Below are 23,061 nucleotides of genomic sequence, written 5' to 3' on the forward strand. Positions count from 1 at the left end.
ATTAAGAATCACTTTTCAATATAATTTCATGGGTAAAAATTGATAGACATATACCAACTTCTAAAAAAATATGTCAAATTCTCTTATCGTTTACAAATTTCATGCTTATCGTTTCTATGTTTACGTTTTTCTTTTCAATTTTGATTGATTCAATATTTTAATAACAATTATTTTTCTTCAACTTTTATCAAATAATTTAGATTAAATAAAATCATATATAATTTAAATTATATGAAAATTTAAAACATTGACTTATAATAAGTTATAAATTAAATATCCTCGTGAAAATAGTTTAGATAATAAGTCCGACTTTGGTTCTAATAACTAACCTACGTCAAATTAATATTAATTTACCAAACATCCTAACTAATTTTTTTCTTTTATCTTAAAGTTGAATTTTACCGAATATTATTTTACTTTATTTTATAATATATAGTTAAGACTGGGGGGGGGGGATCGGGCTTAAGCCCTAACCAAATGGAAACCCAACAAATAAAATCCAAGGATCACAAAGTGTAAGTCCACAAAATAAAGTCCAAGATTGAATTAGAGGGTACTTAAATTAAGTAGCATCTTTGAATATTAAATTAAACTTCTTATAACTCATGGGATATCTGTACAATCTATAGAACAAATCTTATTCCAATAAGGTCGTTTGAATATAAAATTAAATTGAAATCTTCGTCTTTTTAAATCCTCGAACAATATGATACTTCTTTGTATAGATCATAAAACACCTTTTTATATGTATTTAATCGTATGTACATATTAAGTTTATGAAGTCTCGTGTATATATGACTTAGGTATTAGTTGTATGTTAAACTTTTAGATTATTCCGTTTTCCTTTTTCTGGTTTTAGTCGACGTTATTTTTATTTGATTTTCACATTATTGTTGTCTGATTTTTTAAAATATCTAAGATTGATTCTTTAAATATTTTTCCTATATCATGATATTCAATCAGGAAAATTATTTTAAATGACAAAATTGTTGAAAATATTTATAAATAATAGCAAAATTTTCATAGTCTATCTACAACAGCCATGATAGACTATTAGTTATGTCTATCATGACATGGATAGACGCAGATAGTGACTATGACGGTCTATCGTCGTCTATTGCAGATAGATAGTGAAATTTTGCTATATTTGTAAATATTTTAGTTCATTTTTCTATATTTGAAAATAGACTATGTTGTATTGTTCATTAGAGAAATCAGTGGTACTTAAGGAGGAAGATTTAATTACAGGGGCAAAACAATAAATTGACCTACTGTAATTACGAGCATCTGTAAAGGGTCATCGTACTGATGATTGGTATATCCAATGGACATAGAAATATATCTATAGCAAGAAGAGTTCAACTGTCGGTCTTTAGTGGAATGTCTGGCAATTAACAGATGGTGGATATCGTGACTAAAGAGTTTAGTCAGCTATTCACGTACTGTTGGAGTTCGAGCCTTAGGTCCATAAGGTCCCTTGGTAGCTTGGATACAAGTTGAGAGTCAGTTTTTCAGTCAGTTTGAAATGTTCAAATTGACAAGAGGGAGTTCGATTATATATGATATAATTGAACAAGTTAATTATATATGATATAATTAACTTTATGTATGAGATATATTAATTTGGAGGAAATTGGATATAAATATGATTTATATCTAGTGAAGGAAAATACTATAATTAATATATGATATTAATTTATATGTTATGAATATGATGAGATCACATTCATTGGATGGTTAAAAGGGAAATGAGACGGTGTCTTTTCTGTTTTAATAACGGATGAGTGAGTCGAAAGATCACCTTGAAATGCATAAATAGCTCACGGTGTGTTAAGTATGAGATGGGTAGACATTGTATTAAAGAGTGTGTCATCGTTTAGAAAATTAGTGCATGTACGATAGTGCCTGCACGATCGCTTACCTATACGATATTGCTAAGTGATCGCTTATCGATTACACCTTCGTGGCGCTAGTTACTAAACGATCGTTTACCTTTTCCTAATCGATTGTTTAGCTCCCAATATTTACTAAATGATTATATAGATGATCACTTAGTTTTTCCTACACAATCGTTTAGACGATCGCTTACCCTTTTCCTACACAATCGTTTAGATGATCGCTTACCTTTTCCCACGCGATCATCTACTTCACCTAAATGATCAAGTATCTTGTCTATACAATAGACGAGCTCATCTCCCACTTGCTTGATCGTTGTGTATGATCTTTCTTCCTCCTCCCCCCTACCAAATCTGAACAAAGCCCACACTTTGGATTCTCACTCCAAGAATACTGAAGGCTCTGAGTGGTGGTGTCATCTCTATTTCCTTCTGTTCGTGTGGAGACTGTTTGAGGTAGACGATTGGATTTTAGATTTGCTGTAAAGAAGAAGTCTTCAACTGGTATGATCTCTCGATCTCTTTAGCATTTTGAATGCATTTTAGTATGTTTGAATGTACATGTAGTAATTCTGTCACAATGAATTGGAAAGATCCACTTTCGTTCATAGGTACTCTTGAATAAGAGTTCCTTCAATTGGTATCAGAACTAGGTTTTTGATATTCTAATTCATTACTGTAAAAGAATAGCATTTACATTCACGGTCGATGCAGCATGTCTACTCTTTGTTTTAATTGGTAATTCGTTTTTGGATGTGTGGATTAATGGAGTTTTCTGGGATGTAACCTCAGTCTGTTGAATTCTCAAGTTATTTGTAAAGGTCCCTGCATTTCTGGGCACAATTAATTGCTATCGAGTCTATAAATTCAAAGTTAGTTTAAGTCTTGAGTCGTTCGTGATGAAGTTCAGAGCAAGAGGTTGCTGTTCTTCGTGGCAGAAGACGATTAAGGTTAGTCCTATCGTGTAGACGATGAGGTAGACGATCATTGAGTATCAGATGCTCGGCTTTCGTTTAACGCGCGCGCACACTAGATGATCGTATAGCTCAGCAAGCCTCATCACTTAGTTGCTGACTATACGATTGCGGAGTAATTGCATGGTAAATCATTTACCTTTCGCGTGCTAAGCGATGGTCTAGACGATCAAGCTTCGCTGCCTCATTGTTATCTATGCGATCGTTTAGCTTTTATGTTATCGTCTAGTGTGCGCTACACGATCTTTTTCTTGGAGACATTTACTAAACGATGAGAACTTCACCTGGTGGTTCAAGACCCGGTTCGCTTGTGAACCAGTTTTCTGAGTAGAATTATGTAAATAGATTCTTTTCTCATTCCTGTTTTGTTTTGGTTTATCCCGGTCCATTAATCCATGGTTTTATACATATGATGTATGTTTTTTTTTCTTATGTCATATGGTATGCACATATAGATAAATCTCACCTTAGGTCATGCATATTATCTTTTTATGATTTAGTGAAGCATGATTCAATTTACGTAAGTACATGCACATGCATCATATAATATAAGAGTTATATTTATATATGCATTATTATTTTTTTTAGCATAATATTTATAAGCGTTATAAATACTTCGTTATGTGACATGTGTGTTTTAGTTGTTTATTTTATAAATGGTTATAAAATGAAATTAGAACAAAAATAATTAGTAAAAGATTAATATGTAGCAAATCTATCAATAATAGACCTTTTGTCTAAGGCAAGTTTTGTCTAGGCTGGGGTATTTAAGGTGATGGCAACAGAACAACCATATCTGGGAACCTACCTGGAAAGGTGTTTTAGATAGATTTGATGCATGCATGCAAGTTAAGGCTAGTCCATTAAAGAGTTTAATGTGACTACTTGGACTTGCTTTTAATTTCAAAGACAAAAGTTATTTTTGAGCAAACTTAATAAATGACTTAGATTATAATCAGTACCCAGATAGTCTAGGTTAATAAACCCCTAGGTAGAATATTCAGTGGGAGGGACTTGGGGCATTTGATGCTTCCTTTATACTTCTCGCGTTTCTCCCTCATAGTACACACTGTGAGATCTATCCTCGGCCTCGTGACATCCTGGGAGTATCCCCCTAAAGGATGGTGTTTGAGTAGATCAATATCAAGGTGGATGGAGAGAATGTTCATAGTAAGTGTGAACGGGAAGTGCTATAGCATATCCCATGGTCTCTCTCATAGATTGTTAAGGGTTAACAGTTCTGAACCGAACAAATGGTGGCTATTAGGTTCAGTTCCAAGAGTTGGTTTTGCCTAATGGTTGAGATTGTCTCATCCCAATGAAGGGACATCTGATTACCCTACCGGTGAAGTTTGTCCTGACTCGCTGGGGCATCATTGCAAAATAGAAGTTTTATCACTTAGGGTACTTGGAATCTGTTTTGCTAAAACTAATTGGTTAAAAAAAGTGGCTTTTACAAAGTCTTATAAAAGGTTATTCGTTTTTTCAGCAACGGTTTTTAATGGCTACAACCACTATCAGTTTACTTAGCACCGAAAACTGAATGGCCAAACTATTCAAGTTGGAAACATATGCTCACGACAATACTCATCATCGAGGATCTGAAGTTTGTCCTTATGGAGGAATGTCCTTCTATTCTACCTCAGGACGTTACTCGAAATGTTTTGGTCGGCGTACGAGTGTTAGACACGAAAAACAAGAAGACCCGGGCCTATATCTTTGCCAGTCTTAGTGATGTATTAGCCAAAAAAACACGAGTCCATGGTCTCAGCACATGAGATCATAGAGTCCCTGCGGGGAATATTTGGACAGCTAAGCATGAGGCTCTGAAACATAACTTCATCTCCATAATGGAGGAAGGCACCTCTGTTTGTGAACACGTGTTGAATATAATGGTCCACTTTAACGTGGCAGAGATGAATGGGTTTAAAATCGATAAGGGCAGCCAAGTTAGCATTATCATGCATTCATTACAGGATAGCTTCCTCCATTTTGTTAGCAATATGATTCTTAACAAAGTGGACAACACCCTTACCACTCTCCTCAACGAGTTGCAGACTTACTAATTCTTGCTGAAAAGTAAGGAGAAAAAGGAAGGTGAGGCAAATGTTATCTTATCTTCTAAAAGGTTCTATGAGGTTCGACCTCATGAACAAAGTCTGCACCTTTTTCTTCTAACTCTGGAAAGAGGAAGAAGAAGAATGGTGGTAAAGGGAAAAGAAATGCACCTGTTAACCCGCCACCTATTGCCCAGAAGAAGCGTCCACTGTCGGTTGAAAAAGGAAAATGTTTCCACTGTAACCAGGATGGATACAGAAGAGGAATTGTCCTCGTTATTTGAAGGAAAAGAAGGCAACCAAGGCTAATACCAAGGCAGATAAAGGTAAATATAATTTACTTGTGCTAGAAATTTGTTTAGTCAATGATGATTCTGCATGGATAATAGATTTGGACGCCACTAATCATGTATGTTCTTCTTTTCAAGGGATTAGAACCTGGCGATAGCTAGAGGCTGGTGAGATGACGTTGCGAGTAGGCACCGGGTGCATCGTTTCAGCTGTGGCAATGGGAGGCATCCAGTTATCTTTATAGAATAGGTTTCTTATATTAAAAGATGTCTTTGTAGTTCATGAACTAAAAAGGAACCTTATTTCTGTAAAGTGTCTGTTACAATGCAATTATACTCTTTCTTTTAAATTGAATAAAGCATTTATTCATAAGGATGGTGTTGAAATTTGTATAGCTAAACTGAAAAATAACTTGTATGTGCTAAGATCGTTAGCCTGAAGTTCCCTCCATAACATAGAAATGTTTAAATCTGTCGTACCTCAATCTAAATGCCAACGAGTTTCTCCAAAAGAAAATGCCCAACTTTGGCGCCTTTGATTAGGGCACATCGATCTCAATAAGATTGAGAGATTGGTGAAGAATGGCCTTCTAAGCGAGTTAGAGGAAAATTCTTTACCAGTGTGCGAATCTTGGCTCGAAGGTGAGATGACTAAAAGACCTTTTATTGGAAAAGGTTATCGAGCCAAAGAGCCTCTTGAATTAGTACATTCTGACCTTTTTGGTCCTATGAATGTGTGAGCTCGAGGAGACTATGAGTACTTTATCAGTTTTACTGATGATTACTCGAGATATGGGTATGTCTATCTGATGCAACGAAAGTCAGAATCTTTGAAAAGTTCAAATTATTTAAGGCCGAAGTTGAGAATTCTTTGGATAGAAAAATCAAAACACTTCGATCAGATTAAGGTGGAGATTTTTTGGATTCTGAGTTCCAGGACTATTTATTAGAACATGGAATCGTTTCCCAAATTTCGGCACCGGGTACACCTCAGAAAAATGATGTAATGGAGAGGATAAACAGAACCTTGTTTGACATGGTTTGTTCGATGATGAGTTACGCTTCCTTATCGGACCGTTTTGGGGTTTCGCAGTGGAGACCCCAGTATACATTCTCAACTGTATTCCTTCGAAGAGTGTTTCAAGAACACTTATGGAGTTGTGGAATGAGCGTAAAGCTAGTTTACGTCACTTCCACATATGGGGTTGCCTAGCACATATGCGTGAAGCAAATCCCAAGAAGTTGGAATCACGATCGAGGTTGTGCCTTTTTGTAAGCTACCCCAAAGGTACACGAAGAGGTTATTTTTATGATCTGTCCGAAAATAAGGTGTTTGTTTCCACGAACGCTACTTTCCTGGAGGAGGATCATATCATGGAGCACAGTCCACGTAGTAAAATTGTGTTAAGTGAGCTCTCCAAAGAAACTACTAAAACTTCAGCAAGAGTTATTGAAGAACCTGCTTCATCAACCAAAGTTGTTGGTGATAGTTCATCTGGTAGGTCGGTCCCACCTCAAGAGTTGAGGGAACCTCAACGTAGTGGGAAGGTTACGAACCTGCCTGATCACTATTTGGGTTTCACGGAAATCTTAGCTATGATGGCAGATGGCGACGTTGAGGATCCATTGTCCTATAAAAAAGCAATGGAGGATATTGACCGGGATGAACGGGTCAAATCCATGAATCTCGAGATGGAGTCGATGTACTTCAACTCGGTATGGGATCTTATAGATCAGCCTGATGAGGTAAGACCTATAGGTTGTAAATGGATCTACAAGCGTAAATGGGGTGCTGATGGGAAGGTACAAACCTTCAAGGCTCGACTTGTGGCAATGGGTTATACCCAGGTGGAAGAAGTCGACTATGAGGAGACTTTCTCACCTGTTGCCATGTTAAAGTCGATCCACATCCTCCTGTCTATTGCAACTTATTATAATTATGAGATTTGAAAAATGGATGTCAAGATGGCTTTTCTGAATGGAAATCTTGAGGAGAGCATTTACATGGTGCAACCCGAAGGATTCATTGCCCAAGGTCAAGACAAAAAGTTTGCAAACTGAATCGGTCCATTTATGGGCTGAAGCAGGCGTCTCGATCTTGGAATATTCGGTTTGATGCTGCGATCAAATCATATGACTTTGACCAAAACATTGATGAACGTTGTGTTTACAAGAAAATAGTCAACGATCAGTAGCTTTCTTAGTATTGTATGTAGACGATATACTACTAATTGGGAATGATGTAGTTCTACTGACTGCAGTTAAGAACTAGCTAGCGACCCAATTCCAAATGAAATATTTGGGAGAGGCTCAGTTTGTTCTGATTATATAGATCTTTTAGGATCATAAGAACAAAATGCTAGCACTATCTCAGGTACCATATATTGACAAAATCTTGCTCAAGTACTCGATGCAAAACTCCAAAGGGGGCCTACTACCATTCAGGCATGGAGTCACTTTGTCTAAGGACATGTGTCCCAAGATGCCTCAAGAGGTTGAGGACATGAGATGGGTCCCATATGTATCTGTCGTTGGTAGTTTAATGTATGTGATGCTCTGCACTAGGCCAGACATCTGCTATACTGTGGGAATAGTCAGTAGGTACAGTCTAACCCAGGCCAGGGTCATTGAACCGTAGTTAAGAACATCCTCAAGTATCTTTAGAGAACCAGGGACTACATGCTCGTGTTTGGGTTTAGAGATTTGATCCTTACTGGATACACAGATTCTGACTTTCAAACTGATAAGGACTCTCGGAAGTCCACTTCAGGATCAGTATTTACTCTTAACGGAGGAACTGTAGTGTGACAAAGCACTAAGTAGGGGTGTATCGCCGACTTTACGATGGAGGTCGAGTACGTTGCGGCTTGTGAAGTTGCTAAATAGGCCATCTGGCTCAGAATGTTCTTGATAGGGCTGGAAGTTGTTCTAGATATGTCTAGGCTCATCACCCTGTAATGTGATAATAGTGGTGCTGTGGCGAACTCCAAGGAGCCTCGGAGTCACAAGCGCGGCAAACACATAGAGCGGAAGTATCATCTAATCCATGAGATAGTGCATCGAGGAGACGTGATCGTCATGAAAATCGCCTCGAAGCAAAAGATTGTTGATCCGTTTACGAAGGCTCTCATGGCTACAATGTTTAAAGGTTACCTTCAGAGCATGGGTCTAAGGAACCGCCCGCGGCTGAACTAGAGCAAGTGGGAGATTTTGTTGCACTGGGTTTGTATTGGATTTTTATTGTTTTGTACCTGTTTGTATATACTCCCCACTTCGCTTTAGGACAAGTGGGAGATTGTTGGGTTTATGCCCTAAAGTCTCGTGTCCTATAGTTTGTAAACAACTTTGTAAAAACATTTATGATGTATAATATATATGATATTTACCTCACTTCTTGACTTTGCACATTTAGATTTTTTTTTTTAATTTTACCACAAACCAATAAACTTAGTATCCCTGGTTGTCTTTATGTAACTTAAGCATGTATGTAGTGACATACAAGTGAATCATGTCTTAAGTGACAACCAAAAGAGTCTGTAGTATATGGATATAGGAGGAAAACCTTATCTTGGTAACACTACGGACGCGGTCCGCTTTGTGGAATTGTTACAAGTGTTATGACTTGTCACAGAAGGTCTAATCCTAATCATTCATGTAATGGACATGTGAGCGGGGGCGTCCTATACAAAGAGTTTGTATAAGACCTGACCTCGAAGTGTTAATGTCTCGTCATATAACTCCATTCATGACTGAGACTTCACTTCACTAGGATGACCATAGGTAACATGACCTCAATCCTGAGTGAGTTGGGAACGCCTGCCATTGAGAACGGTCCTTTGATTTGCATGGGTGCAAGTGGCCAGAGTGCCGACTAAAACCTACCACTTTGGGGATTCGTCTAATTTAGGAGCTGGGAACTTAGTTTCACAAGATGGAGTTCACTCCTTCCCTAAAGCAGGGGTAAGTAGATAGATTGCTCGATTAAGGGCTGATCCCGGGACTTAAACTATGTGGTGCCATGCACCTTCTCATGGTTCGAGAGGTATTCACATATAGTAAGACTATGTTGTATTGTTCATTAGAGGAATCAGTGGTACTTAAGGAGGAAGATGTAATTATAGGGGCAAAATGGTAGATTGGCCTACTGTAATTACGAGCATCCGTGAAGGGTCATTGTACTGATGATTGGTTATATCCAATGGACATAGAAATATATCTATGGCAAGAAGAGTTCAACTGTCGTTCCTTAATGGAATGCTTGACAGTTAACAGATGGTGGATATCGTGAATAAAGAGTTTAGTTAGCTATTCACATACCGTTGGAGCTTCGAGCCTTAGGTTCATAAGGTCCCCTTGGTGGCTTGGATACAAGTTGAGAGTCAATTTTTGGTTAGTTTGAAATGTTTAAATTAACAAGAGAGAATTCGATTATATATGATATAATTGAACTAATTAGTTATATATGATATAATTAACTTTATGTATGAGATACATTAATTTGGAGGAAATTGGATATAAATATGATTTATATCTAGTGAAGGAAAATACTATAATTAATATATGATATTAATTTATATGTTATGAATATGATGAGATCACATTCATTAGACGGTTAAAAGGGAAATGGTACGACATCTCTTTTGGTTTAATAACGGATGAGTGAGTTGAAAGATCACTTTGAGACGCATAAATAGCTCACGGTGTATTAAGCATGAGATGGGCGGACATTGTGTTAAAGAGTGTGTCATCGCTTAGAAAATCGGTGCCTATACGATAGTGCCTGCACGATCGTTTACTTATACGATATTGTTAAGCGATTGCTTACCGATTACACCTTTGTGTGCTATTTACTAAACAATCGTTTACCTTTTCCTAAGAATCTTTTAGCTCCCGATATTTACTAAATGATCGTATAGACGATCGCTTAGTTTTTCCTACACGATTGCTTACCCTTTTCCTACACAATCGTTTAGACTATCGCTTACCTTTTCCTACAAGATTGTATACTTCACCTAAATGATCAAGCATCTTGTCTATATGATAGACGAGCTCGTCTCCCACTTGCTTGATCATTGTGTACGATCTCTCTTCCTCCTCCCCTCTACCAAATCTGAACAAAGCCTACACTTTGGATTCTCACTCCAAGAATACCAAGGGCTCTGAGTGGTGGTGTCATTTATGTTTCCTTCTGTTTGTGTGAAGACTGTTCGAGGTAGACGATTGGGTTTTAGATTTGATGTGAAGAAGAAGTCTTCAACTGGTATGATCTATCTATCTCTTTAGCATTATGAATGCATTTTAGTATGTTTGAATATACATGTGGTAATTCTGTCACAATGAATTGGAAAGATCCGCTTCCGCTCGTAGGTACTCTTGAATAAGAGTTCCTTCAGTTCAAGTGTTTAAAACGGAATTTTCAGCTCATATTGACTAATTAGGTAATTAGGAAGGCTGATTAGGATTTCTAATCAATTTAGTTAGGCTTCTTGAAGTTTAATCTAGAGTTCAATGGTCAATCAAATTAATTGGGGAGACTTCTAATTAAACCCGAGATAGACCTTTTTCATCATAATTTTACAAATCTCACTTGCTCTCATTTATTTTCATGCAAATTTATTTTTTATTGCAAACAACTCCAATCAGCAAACTCCTCTTTGGTTACCTCGACATTGTAGGCATTCTAATTGAGAACCACGAAGGTTCCCTGTGGATTCGACATGTACTTCCACTATTGCATAATTAAGGAAAGAACAAAACTTTATTTGATTTGATCGAAAGGATTTGACACCCTTTTAGTCCGGCCAACACCATGGATTTATTGGAGTGAATCCATCTGCATGAAAAGGTTACCATCTTGTTTTTTCTCCCATTACTTCATTATCATCTACCCATTATGGTTTATACTTTTTGCTATGGTCAATGGAAAAAATTGTTGGTATAGTATGAAGATGAAACCACACTTATCTTCCATTTGAGTGTGACTATTGATTGATTGAATGTGTATGAGTGCTATGGTGACAAATGAGTAATGATCTAGTGCAAGCATATATTGTCATACATAGTAATATTAGTTGTATTCCAAGTATCGTATCCCATGAGACTGATACTTAAATCAATTCTTATTAAGACAATACTTACTGTTGGGATAACCACTGTTCACTAGGCCCAAATACTCAAGATCAACGTTGGAAAGATGAAAAAAATGTTCAGAAATATTCTGCCAAATCCTCCATGCTCGACGTCTTCCTACTCAATGCTCGATAAGATTCCCTTCTTCGTCTGACGAGTCTCTGTTAAATCCTCGATGGAACTCGATGATAACAAAATTAATACTCGATCTTACTCGATGATTGTTGAATGATACTCAGTGCGATTTAAAGATGAAAACGATCAACTCAATGCAACTCGATAGCAAAGATCGATGCACAATTGAACTCAATATTGAAATTACTCGATGCGATTTGAATGATGATTGAATGGCGTGCGATTTGTAGTAAAGAAAGAGATCGTATAAATAAGAAAGATAAGGTAAGAAGATGAGACACAGGGTTACATGGTTCGACAAGATTGCCTACGTCCACGGGAAGATCTGAGTTCTTTTACTAATGAAGATGCATACAATTTTTCTTGTTTACAGAAAACTAGAAAAAATGATGATAATTCTCTATTTTGTTTTAAGGATCAGATATATTTATAGAGTATACCAGCTGACCATTTACAAAGGTAGTTATAAACAAATGAAAAACTAAGTTAATTAAGCATTTACAAATTTGATTTATAAACGAAAAAATAAGTTAATTAGGCATTACAGAATTGATTTATAAATTTAAATTTTCATAAAATTCAAATTTCTAATTTTTAAATAAATTTAATTCAAATAATTAAATTTAAATAAAATTTAATTAATTAATTAAACAATTGAATTAATTAAAATAATTTAATATCCAATATTAAATTATTAAAACATCAATTCCATAAACATGAATCCCTATTCATGTAATTAATATTCAAATAAAATTTAAATATTATCCAATTCTCTAATTTCGTTTAATTCGATAATTAAATGTATAATTATATCGTATATAATTACCGATTCCCTTAATTCGAATTTGGATGCTTCAAATTTACTCATCATGCTATTCTAAGGTTTAATCCGTTTGCGAGCTAGCATGGGGATCTAACGGACCTACAGATCATGGGCTCCAATGACCCGAGATTAATTGGCTAAACTCTTTAAATCAAATTATGTCCACGACCGGGTCATTCCACTAGAGCCCAGTAGTTGCACTTCCCTCACTGTAGATATATTTATGTCCTTTTGATTTAACCATGATTAGTAAGTCGACCCTTTACAGGTCATTTGTATAACGGATGGGTCAAACGTTGTTTTACCCCCAAGATTACATCTGGCTCCTTAAGTTTCACTGATCCCCTAATGAACAATTGGTTTGTGATCCAATCACCAAATTGAGTCTCTCTCAGGCCAGTGAGAGGGTATGACCCCTTTTTCAAGACCTGAAATCAGCATTTAAGGGATCAACCCCTCTACTATCCCTAAAAACGAGAAGGAGTGAATTTCGTCCTGCATCTTATGTACCTAGCTATCTACCCAGTCTTACCCCTGAAATGGGGGGCTTATTGAGCCAGCACTGTTGAGCTAACCCTCACTCATACAAATCTAAGGATAACTCCAAACAAACAAGAGTTTATAATTAGCTCAGGATTATGGTCAAGTTACCTGGGTCATCTCTTTGAAATAGTCAGCCTTAAACAGAAAACAACATTATAAAGTAAGAGTGACTTATTTCTTGGTTTGGTCTTATACAAATTCTTTGCATAGGATGCTTTCACTCGCATATCTCCATATGAATGATTCAGGATCACATTGTTTGTACTAAATACAAAGTGGACCGCATCCAATAGTGTCCCTAGAATAAGGCACCCAACCTTATTCGTATACTATAGACTATTTTGGCTATCTACCCGAACTTGATGCACTCTCATATCTCTATATAAAGTCTAAGTACTCATATAATAGTCATGGATCTTTAGTTTATTGGATTTGGTTTTTACAAGTGCAATTTACATATTCAATAACAGTTATATTGAACAAACCTCAATAACTTCTTTAATGCACAATAAACTATGATTAATTTTACAAACTGCGAGTTTTAGGGCATACGACCCAACAAAAATGTGCAGACCATATGTTGCGTTATTCTCGCTACTTTCATTTTATAGGTGTGGGATCTGAATGTGTAGGATTATTCTGGCTTTGTCGGATAAAACTCGCACAAGTAGAGATATTTCATGATTTCTTTATTTTTTTTTTTTAGTTAAAGGTTGGATTTTTAAGTTTTAAACTTCCTTAGGGTTTAGAATTTATATGAAATGTGGAGACCATATGCTGTGTTATTCTCGTTGTTTTCATTTCTGGGTGTGGGGTTTGAATGTATAGGGTTATTCCGGCTTTGTTGAGAAAAATAAGTATTGATTCAGCCAAGAATAAATTGAATCTCACCCCAGATTACATGAATCTCGACCAATGGTCTGTAGATTGCAATTTAAGGTATTCTGTTTTTAGTCTTAGCAACATGCCTGGTTGAGATTTGTACCAAAACCAAATACAGAATACCTTAAACCCTCAACCTCAAGGCATGCCCTGGTTCTAGAGGTCCGAGATGGAAGGTTAATTGATACACTATTTTCCACCTCAGTGGTCAATCTCGTCCGGGATCTACATCAAGATTGAAAACAATTTACCCTTTATTTTGCTATATTTCTATGGATATCTTTGTTAGTTTGGTTATGAGTTTAGTTCCTCTCTCTCTATATATGTATGTATATGTACTTACTTTGTTTTATAGATGACAATGGGACCCAAAATCTGCAAATCTGATAATTAAGGATAAGTTAATGCCTTTTTTCAATTACACGTGTTTAGGAAAACATTTTTTGAACAACTGTTTTATTCCAAGTTAGTTTTTAGTGGGCCTTTATGCCATTATTTTCTACTGAGGGAGGTGAACGATATTAGGGAAGACATGATTAGCTTTAAGTTATTTGAGAAGAAGATATCTTTTGGTCAGAAACAATTTGATCTAGTGATTGATTTAAGACATAGGGTTTATGCATGTGGTTCAAGCTGATGAGTTAAGATCACATAGGCTTAGGCAGTTGTATTTGGGCGATAGAACTAAATAAGTTGTTTCCGACATTTAAGTTTGCAAGTGAGAGGATGTTGCGAAAATGACTATATTTTACTTCATGGAGCTTGCGATGATGGGGAGAGAAAGGAAGCAACATATGGACTTGACGATGTTGGATTTTATTGATGATTTAGAGGACTTGATTCACAGCTACGTTTGAGGGAAATGATTTTTTGATAAAACATTGAGTAGCCTAACGACTGAAAGGGAAAGCTATTTTATATAAGGAGAAACCTGCATATAATAAGACATCTGAATCGTATAATTTACATGGGTTTTTGTTTACATTTGGGGTTTCTTAAATTACATTTTACATTGTTTGCTATTTTTAAATACACTTTATAATATCATGTAGTACTGTTTGATGTTTTTTAGCCGCTTAGTGGGCGAGTTGCAAAGAGGTTGTCTAATGATGGTATATCGTGCATCCTGTGGTGGAGTTGCTCATATTAAGGTTTAATGCTTATTCAACGTTTAAATACTATTTTATATTGATTACATGCAGAATCTGATAAACATAGATCTCGTCCCAACGGACGAGAAGCAGACTTAGGTGAGTCAATTACTAGACCCACCACATCTAGATGGTTACTGGGAAGAAGTATCAGTCCGAGTCAAATATGTAGCTGTGGATGAGAAGGTTAGGGGTGAGGATATGATGAATGCACTCAAGAGGGATGAGAAGGTGAGGATTGCACTCATGAGGGATGAGAAGGTGAGGATTGCACTCATGAGGGGTCCCATCGGTCAGTGGTCTTGAAGCTGGGGATCCACCAATGAAGAGTCTAGCCAGTGGACAATAGAGAACTTGCAAGAAAAGTCCCAGTTTATACGAGGAGCTAAAGCAGGGGACTAGCCCGTTGGAGTTGGAAGTACACCTGACACAAAGATACAACTAGACTAAAATACGCGGAAGGGGACTAGCCAAATTACAACACCCCTTACGATGTGATAGATTTGTGTTGAAACAAAGTATACGTTGTCAAGTTATAATATTAAAACGGCTTGTATGGCTGAGTATCGTCTTCTGGAATCAAATTAACAGATATTATTTAGTTATCTCACAATTGTATCAATTTTAGTTAAGAAATCGAAATTAAGTTGAGTTTGTAATGTTATGAAGAGATAAAATAAAGCAATAGAACTGTATTGAAAATCCAAGATCAAAAGTGTTTTAGGATATTGAATCCATTATTACTTCATTAGGCCTACTCTAATCAATTCATAGAATCATGTATGAACTTAAAAATCTAGAAACTTAATTCAAGATTACTTTCTCTAAAAAATAATATATTCTCGTGCAACTTAATTGATAACTAATTTCTTGAAATCAAATTTACAAACAAGGCATTAAGATTTGTCATCAACAACTTTCGTTATTAACCTAACTATTTGCATGGAAGATTAATAATGATTTAATGATATATATCCAGTTAAAGTTTTAATCTCTCAATTAAATATTCAATCTAATAATCATCGATAGCCAATCAATAAGAATGAAGCATAATATCATTAAAAAGCAATAAGTTCAACAAACATCCATGAAAAGACTAATTTTTAACCTAAAACCCTAACTACTTCATCAATATCCTAAAAGAAGCAAGTTTAGCCACTCATAGCTTGCAAAAACATACTTTCATAAATTATTTCAAGCATAAGATTTAGAGAAAGAAAAAGAACCAAAGAATAATTCTCTCGAAGACTTCCTCGATCTCTTCAATTCTCCAAATTTGCCTCGATCATCATCTCAAAAACTCAAACGGTCTCCAAAATATCCCTCAAATTCTCTGATTTTGTAGCATAGACTCTCTCTTTAACTCTCAATTTTCGTGGTCTCTTCCTCCTTTTAGGTCTCAATTTTCGTGGTCTCTTCTCCCCTTTCCGTCTCAAATTTCGTGATCTCTTCTCCTTTTGAGTGTTGAAAAGCTTCCAAATATATAAAAGATAAAAATTTGGCCACCAAGAACTTACCAAATTTGAAAATTTTCAAATTAGGAAAGCAAGCGCATGGCTACATTCAAGGGAGTGCAGTTGCGCTCTGGCCTTTTTATCGCAGTATAGGACTGTGCTGGGTCTGAGTGCCTAGGAGAGCGCAGTTGCGCTCTGCTTTGCACTGTTCTGCTTTTAATGATGCACAAAAGATCGGATAATAAAAATTTGTAGATCTTCATGTTTTCTTCCTTCTTTTCTTCTCTCTTTTCAACATATAGCTCAGGTTTAACTACTTTAAGCAATTTTGGTCCTTTTTGGCTCATTTTGAATGTATTTCAATTTTCGATCATAAATTCTGAAAATAACTAGCAAACACATCAAATCACATAAAATCATATTAAAAACCATCCTAAATCTATGGTTAATGCACATTTTTTTGTGCATTTCACCACCTTAAACTTAGAACTTTGCTAGTCCCAAGCAAAGATAAGACAAGATCATAGAGAATTTCTAAATAAGTGTGGTAATGACTCATGCCTCAGAGAATAGCTAGATAGGGACCCTACAAAGAAATAGCCATGGAAGTCCATTATTATCATCATTCATGGTCAAATCTCATCATCTCCTATGTATGTGTGTTCAAGTAACCTTTAATTTAAAACACAATAACTGACATTAGATTCAATTTAGCCTCTCTAATTTTTTCCTACTCTAACTCAAACACCAATCATCAAGCATCCAAAAAACTTAAGAAGGTAATATATGAACTAAGGTGCCTGAAATTTATATTCCCAAGGACGTCCTAAACTTGCATTCTTTTACCTAGGGGCATTAGCTTCCACACACTCACTCCACTGACTCATATCTAATCAATTCCCAAGCGTCCTAACTGATCACAGCAAAGGTAGATCTTTTTACCCCTATCCATGCATACATATTACAAGTTTATATTTTTTTTCCTCAATTTTTTTTCAAATGATGTTGTTCTTAACTCATTCTTTTGTGCACAATTTTTTTCAACAAGAAAATACAATCTTTTTCTCTCCTTTAGTATAACGTTACCAACCATTATGAAAGACACTCTCTAACCGATAGGGTCTTTCAAGGTAACGACCAAATTGACTCAAATTAATTCTTTATTTAGTCAAAGGTTTAAAACAAAGTGCCTACGTGCTTATAATATGGGAGACTTAAGAGAAGACATAACTCAAGATATAAATATCCTATTTCGACAATAAATCATCCAAATGCATATTCAAGTCTCAACATGGACCATGAACATCAAAAGCACACAATAAAGAACTCTCATCAACTTTTTAAAGCTCAGATCGAAAAATTTAAAATTATTCTTTTAAAAAAGTCAACATGTATATCATCATTAAAAACAATTATCATGCATAACACACAAAAGTAGAATGACCTCCTACCCCAAACTTAAAAGTATGCATTGTCGTCAATGCAAGAGAAAGATAGAGATATATTAGTTGTTATTAGCTGTAACAAGTTTTTGCTATTTTTTGTTAGTTGTTAATAGTTGTAACAAGTTTTTGATATTTTTGTTAATATCCTCATCGGTAGGTAACTGCTCCTTTTTCTCCTTTATTGTACATCTATATAATGTATCTTTACTGTCATTAAAGAAATGAGAGAGAAAAGTATTATTTACCTTTGGCTTTTCCACTTCCAATATGGTATCAGAGCGAGAAAATTCCCCAAATCCCTAATTTTTTTTTCTCCCCCTTTTCCCTTCCCACGCGAAGTCAAAATGGTTATTCCCGAGATACCTCTTCGTCCTTCAGCCGATCCATCTTCCTCAACCGATTTTCCAACTACTGGGCTTCCTCTTTCTCATCTCGATCAGTACACTCCCTACGCTCTTCATCACAGTGACACTTCCAATCTTGTTCTTGTTTCTGAACTTCTCACCGACGACAACTACGTTTCTTGGAGTAGATCGATGGTTCTTACCCTCTTCATCCAAAACAAACTTGGTTTCATTGATGGTTCTCTCCCTCGACCCACAGGTGATCTTCTTCACTTATGGATTCACAACAATAATGTTGTTGTTTCCTGGATTCTCAAATCTGTTTCTAAGAGTATTTCTTCAAGTATTCTCTTCACCGAATCGGCTCAAGCAATCTGGCTTGACCTTCAAGATTGTTTCCAAAGACGCAACGGACCTCGCATTTTTCATCTCAAACGCGAGTTATCCAGCCTCAAGCAAGATCAAGACTCCGTCACTATGTATTTTACTAAAATGAAGAGTTTCTGTGATGAGTATGTTTCCTATCGCCCTGGTTGTACGTGTGGGCAGTGTACCTGTGGCGGCATCAAATCCATGGAAGATTTTCTTCAATTCGAGTATCTCCTCTGTTTTTTTATGGGGCTAAACGATAGCTTTAACCATACTCGTTCTCAGCTTCTTCTCATGGATCCGCCTCCACCTCTTAATAAGGCTTTTTCATTTGTTTTTCAACAAGAACAACATCAATCCCTTGCTAATCCCCCTTCTTCTGTTGTTACATTGACTGTGCAGAAGAATGATAACCCTTTGCAACAGAGTCATCACCAGCCCTCTTCGAAGTAGACTAAAAGTCGCCCTGTTTTCACCTATTGTAACATCACCGGTCATACTGTTGATAAATGCTAAAAGCTCTATGGATATCCACCAGGCTATAAGCATAAAGGACGCTCAAATCAGGTTCATAAGCAACATCCTTCCTCCAATTCATTTGTTAATCCTATCGATTCTGCCTCTTCCTCGTCCCCTGCTCCATCTGGGAATATGATTACCAATGACACTCTTCAGCAACTTCTCACTATGCTGCAATCCAAGCTTAATATGGCCAAGGCCGAAACTGATTCAGTCACACATGTAGCAGGTAATTGTTCTCAAATTATCTCTAATCATGAATAGATCATTGATTCTGGGGCTTCTACACATATATGTTTCCAAAGGCATTTATTTCACGGGCTCCTGCCGACTAGTACTTCTGTTGTTCTGCCTGATAACACAAGAATATCAGTCTCTTGTATTGGTACCGTCACACTTTTTGGGTCACTGCATCTTCATCATGTTCTATATGTTCCAGAATTTCAATACAACTTACTTTCTATCAGTGCTTTAACATTTGATGGTAATGTCTTTGTCCATTTCTCCACTGATTCTTGTGATATTCAGGCAAAGTCCACTTTGAAGACGATTGGCAAGGGTAGGTTGCGTGATGGTTTGTATATTGTTAAATAACCTCACATCAGTACAGTACCTTCTCATGTTATTACTACTGCTTCTTAAAATAATTCTTCCTTATGGCATGCTAGGCTTGGACATCCATCCCTATCTCGATTATCTGCTTTGAAACATGTTTTACGTCTTGATTTTGTTTCTCTACATAGCACATTCCCTTGTGACATTTGTCCTTTAGGAAAACAAAAGAAATTGTCTTTTGAATTGCATAATAATAGATCATCTGCTGTTTTTGACTTGATTCATGCTAATATTTGGGGTCCTTTTTCTACACCTACTCATGTTGGACATAAATTTTTCCTTACTATAGTAGATGATCACAGTCGTTTTACTTGGGTATTCATGTTAAAATCTAAGTCTGGTGTTTTGAAGATTATACCTCAGTTCTTTTCTTATGTTGAGACTCAGTATGATAAGAAAATCAAAGTGTTTCGTTCTGATAATGCTCCTGAACTTTCCTTTGTTGAGTTTTTCTTACAAAGAGGGGTTTTACATCAATATTCTTGTGTGGGCAGACCAGAACAGAATTCTGTAGTTGAACGTAAGCATCAACATTTGTTAAATGTTTCCAGAGCATTGTTCTTTCAATCTAGAGCCCCTCTCAAATTTTGGAATGAATGTGTTTTGACTGCAGTATATCTTATTAACAGAACATCTTCACCTATTCTGGGTTGGAAAACACCTTATGATTTGTTGCAGGGTACTTTGGCTGATTATTCTCTTATTAGAACTTTTAGGTGCCTATGTTTTGCTTCTACTTTGTCTCATGGTCGATCCAAGTTTTCTCCACGGGTTGTCCCTGCTTTTTTTATTGGTTATCCACCAGGTATGAAGGCTTACAAACTTTTTGATATCACTAGTAATAAGTTAACTTTTTGATATCACTAGTAACAAGTTCTTTATCTCCCGCGATGTTGTTTTCCATGAACATTTATTCTCTTTTCATAAAGTGACCTTGGAGACTAAGCAACCCGACCCTTTTCAGCATATTGTTCTTCCTATAGTCCCTGACGTTGATTTTTCAGCTCACCCTACCACTGCACCCTCCTTACCTTCCACTCCCATTGAACCTTTTTCTTCTACAAATCCTTCCCCATCCATTCCCTGTTTGGTGCCTCCTACAACTACATCTTCAGTTTCTTCACCTGTCACATCCCCCTCCCTTTCCACTAATCTTTCATCTTAACAGCCTTCCCCTTTTTCCAACCTAAATACTCAACCCTTTACTGCACCTAGAAGGACATCTAGACCAATCAAACCCCCTTCCTACCTTAAAGACTATCACTGCAGCCTCACATCCCAAACTTCTCTTTCCAATTTTTCTACACATCATCCTATACATTCATCTCTTTCTTATGATCACCTCTCCCCTGTTTTTCGTACTTTTTCCATTACCATCTCCTCTCATTATGAACCACAATTTTATCATCAAGCCATACCTTATGACCATTCGAAGATAGCTATGAAGCTTGAACTGCAAGCTATGGAAGACAATGACATTTGGGAGGTTCTTCCTTTACCTCCATCCAAACATAGCATCGGTTGTAAGTGGGTGTATAAAATCAAACATCGTGCTAATGGTTACATCGAGAGATACAAAGCCCGGCTTATTGCTAAAGAATATACTCAACATGAGGGTCTGGATTTTCTTGAGACATTTTCTCCTGTGGCCAAATTAGTCACTGTTCGAGTTCTTCTTGTTTAGTTGTCACTTATTAATGGCCTCTGGTTCAACTCAATGTCAACAACACCTTTCTTCATGGAGATTTGTCTGAAGATGTTTATATGGACCTCCCACTTGGCTATACACCTAAGGTTCATCACAAAGGCAAGCTTTTTTATAGATTAAAGAAGGCTATATATGGTCTCAAGCAGGCTTCAGGGCAATGGTTTGCCAAATTTTTCGATGTTTTGGTTTCTCTTGGTTTTCAACAGTCTAAAACCGATTACTCTCTGTTTGTTCGTGGTTCTGGCTCTAGTTTTATTGCTTTATTGGTGTATGTTGATGACATTATCATTACTAGTGCAGATATCAAGCTTATTGATGAACTTAAACAGGTTTTACATGTTGCTTTTAAGCTCAAAGACCTTGGACCGTTGAAGTATTTTCTGGGCCTTGAGATAATAATCAAAAGTTTAATTTAATATTGCTAGTGTACACTACAATTCACCGGGAAAGGGTGAAAAAAAGAATAATGTCATGTCAATCCTAGAACATCCTAAAATCAAAAGTTTTCACCTATACTGGCATTCACAAAAACAATCATAATTTAATTTAATATTGCTAGTGTACACTACAAGAAATCGAACTTCTCCCGACGTCACAATTCACCAGGAAAGGGTGAAAAATGCGTCGGGGGAGCCTCTCCCGATGAATAATGGATCATCAGGTGTTTGGTCGAGAAAAACCCGTCGAGAGAGGAACTCCCGACGCATGAAAGGAAGGCATCAGGAGCTAGTCGAGGAACTCCCGATGCATGTATAGGGCATCAGGAGTTCCTCCAACTGTCGACGCCTTATATACGGCATCGGCAGTTGGAAGAACTCCCGACGCCTTATACATGCATCGGGAGTTCCTCGACTAACTCCCGATGCCTTGTTCTATGCGTCGGGAGTTCTACCGAACTCCCGACGGTTTGTTTCATGCGAAATCCCGACGGTTTATTTTATGCGTGGAGAGTTACAGGAACTCCCAACACAATAATATATGCATGGGGAGTTCTTTCATTAGTTAAAAATTGTCTTTCAAATATTTTTAATTTATAGTTTGTAATTTTTTAAATTTTGATCTGAATAACTTGTAAAACATAATTAACCAACTAAACAGATTCACATAATAAATAAAACAACGAAAACGAGTCCATACTATAACAAATAAATAAAAAATTACAATATCCTAGAATAAAACAAAGTCAATATTAAATAAAAGGAATTTGTTTTCACAAATACATAGAAGAAATAAAATGAAAACAACGTCTAGAACATGTCTGGAACATAGCATCTTGAACAATCATCCAACTTCATCTCGAACAACATTCTAGAATAAAATAAAAACATTCAAATGTCATCATCTTTAAACATCCACAACACGTTCAAACTTCATAAACAAAACATCCACAAACACATTAGAACTTCATAAACATTCATAAACACACAAGAACTCCAAGTTCAACGACAAAACAAGTATAATCAAACTCTACCCACCCCCACGACAAACATGAAACCTCCCGAACATCAAAAAACACACAAAAACACACAAATTTCATAAACAAGAACAAACACATATAAAACTCAAACTTTGTCCCCAAAATGGTTTAAACCAATCTCAACCCACCCCCATAACACATTAGAACTTCATAAACATTCATAACACACAAGAACTCCAAGTTCAACGACAAAACAAGTATAAACAAACTCTACCCACCCCCCACGACAAACATGAGACCTCCCAAACATC

General features: G+C 36.4%; 1 protein-coding gene across 1 annotated transcript; it reads left to right on the forward strand.

Moving 5' to 3' along the window:
• Nucleotides 1–18,122: 18,122 nt before the first annotated feature.
• On the forward strand, nt 18,123–20,483 carry LOC120083929. The gene is made up of 4 exons (XM_039039837.1): nt 18,123–18,918; nt 19,030–19,239; nt 19,450–19,588; nt 19,679–20,483. Exons 1-4 carry the CDS (start codon nt 18,123–18,125, stop codon nt 20,481–20,483), a joined length of 1,950 nt encoding a protein of 649 aa, XP_038895765.1.
• Nucleotides 20,484–23,061: the final 2,578 nt, after the last annotated feature.

The sequence above is a fragment of the Benincasa hispida genome, chromosome 8 (assembly GCF_009727055.1).
Source record: "Benincasa hispida cultivar B227 chromosome 8, ASM972705v1, whole genome shotgun sequence".
Lineage (NCBI taxonomy): Eukaryota > Viridiplantae > Streptophyta > Magnoliopsida > Cucurbitales > Cucurbitaceae > Benincasa > Benincasa hispida.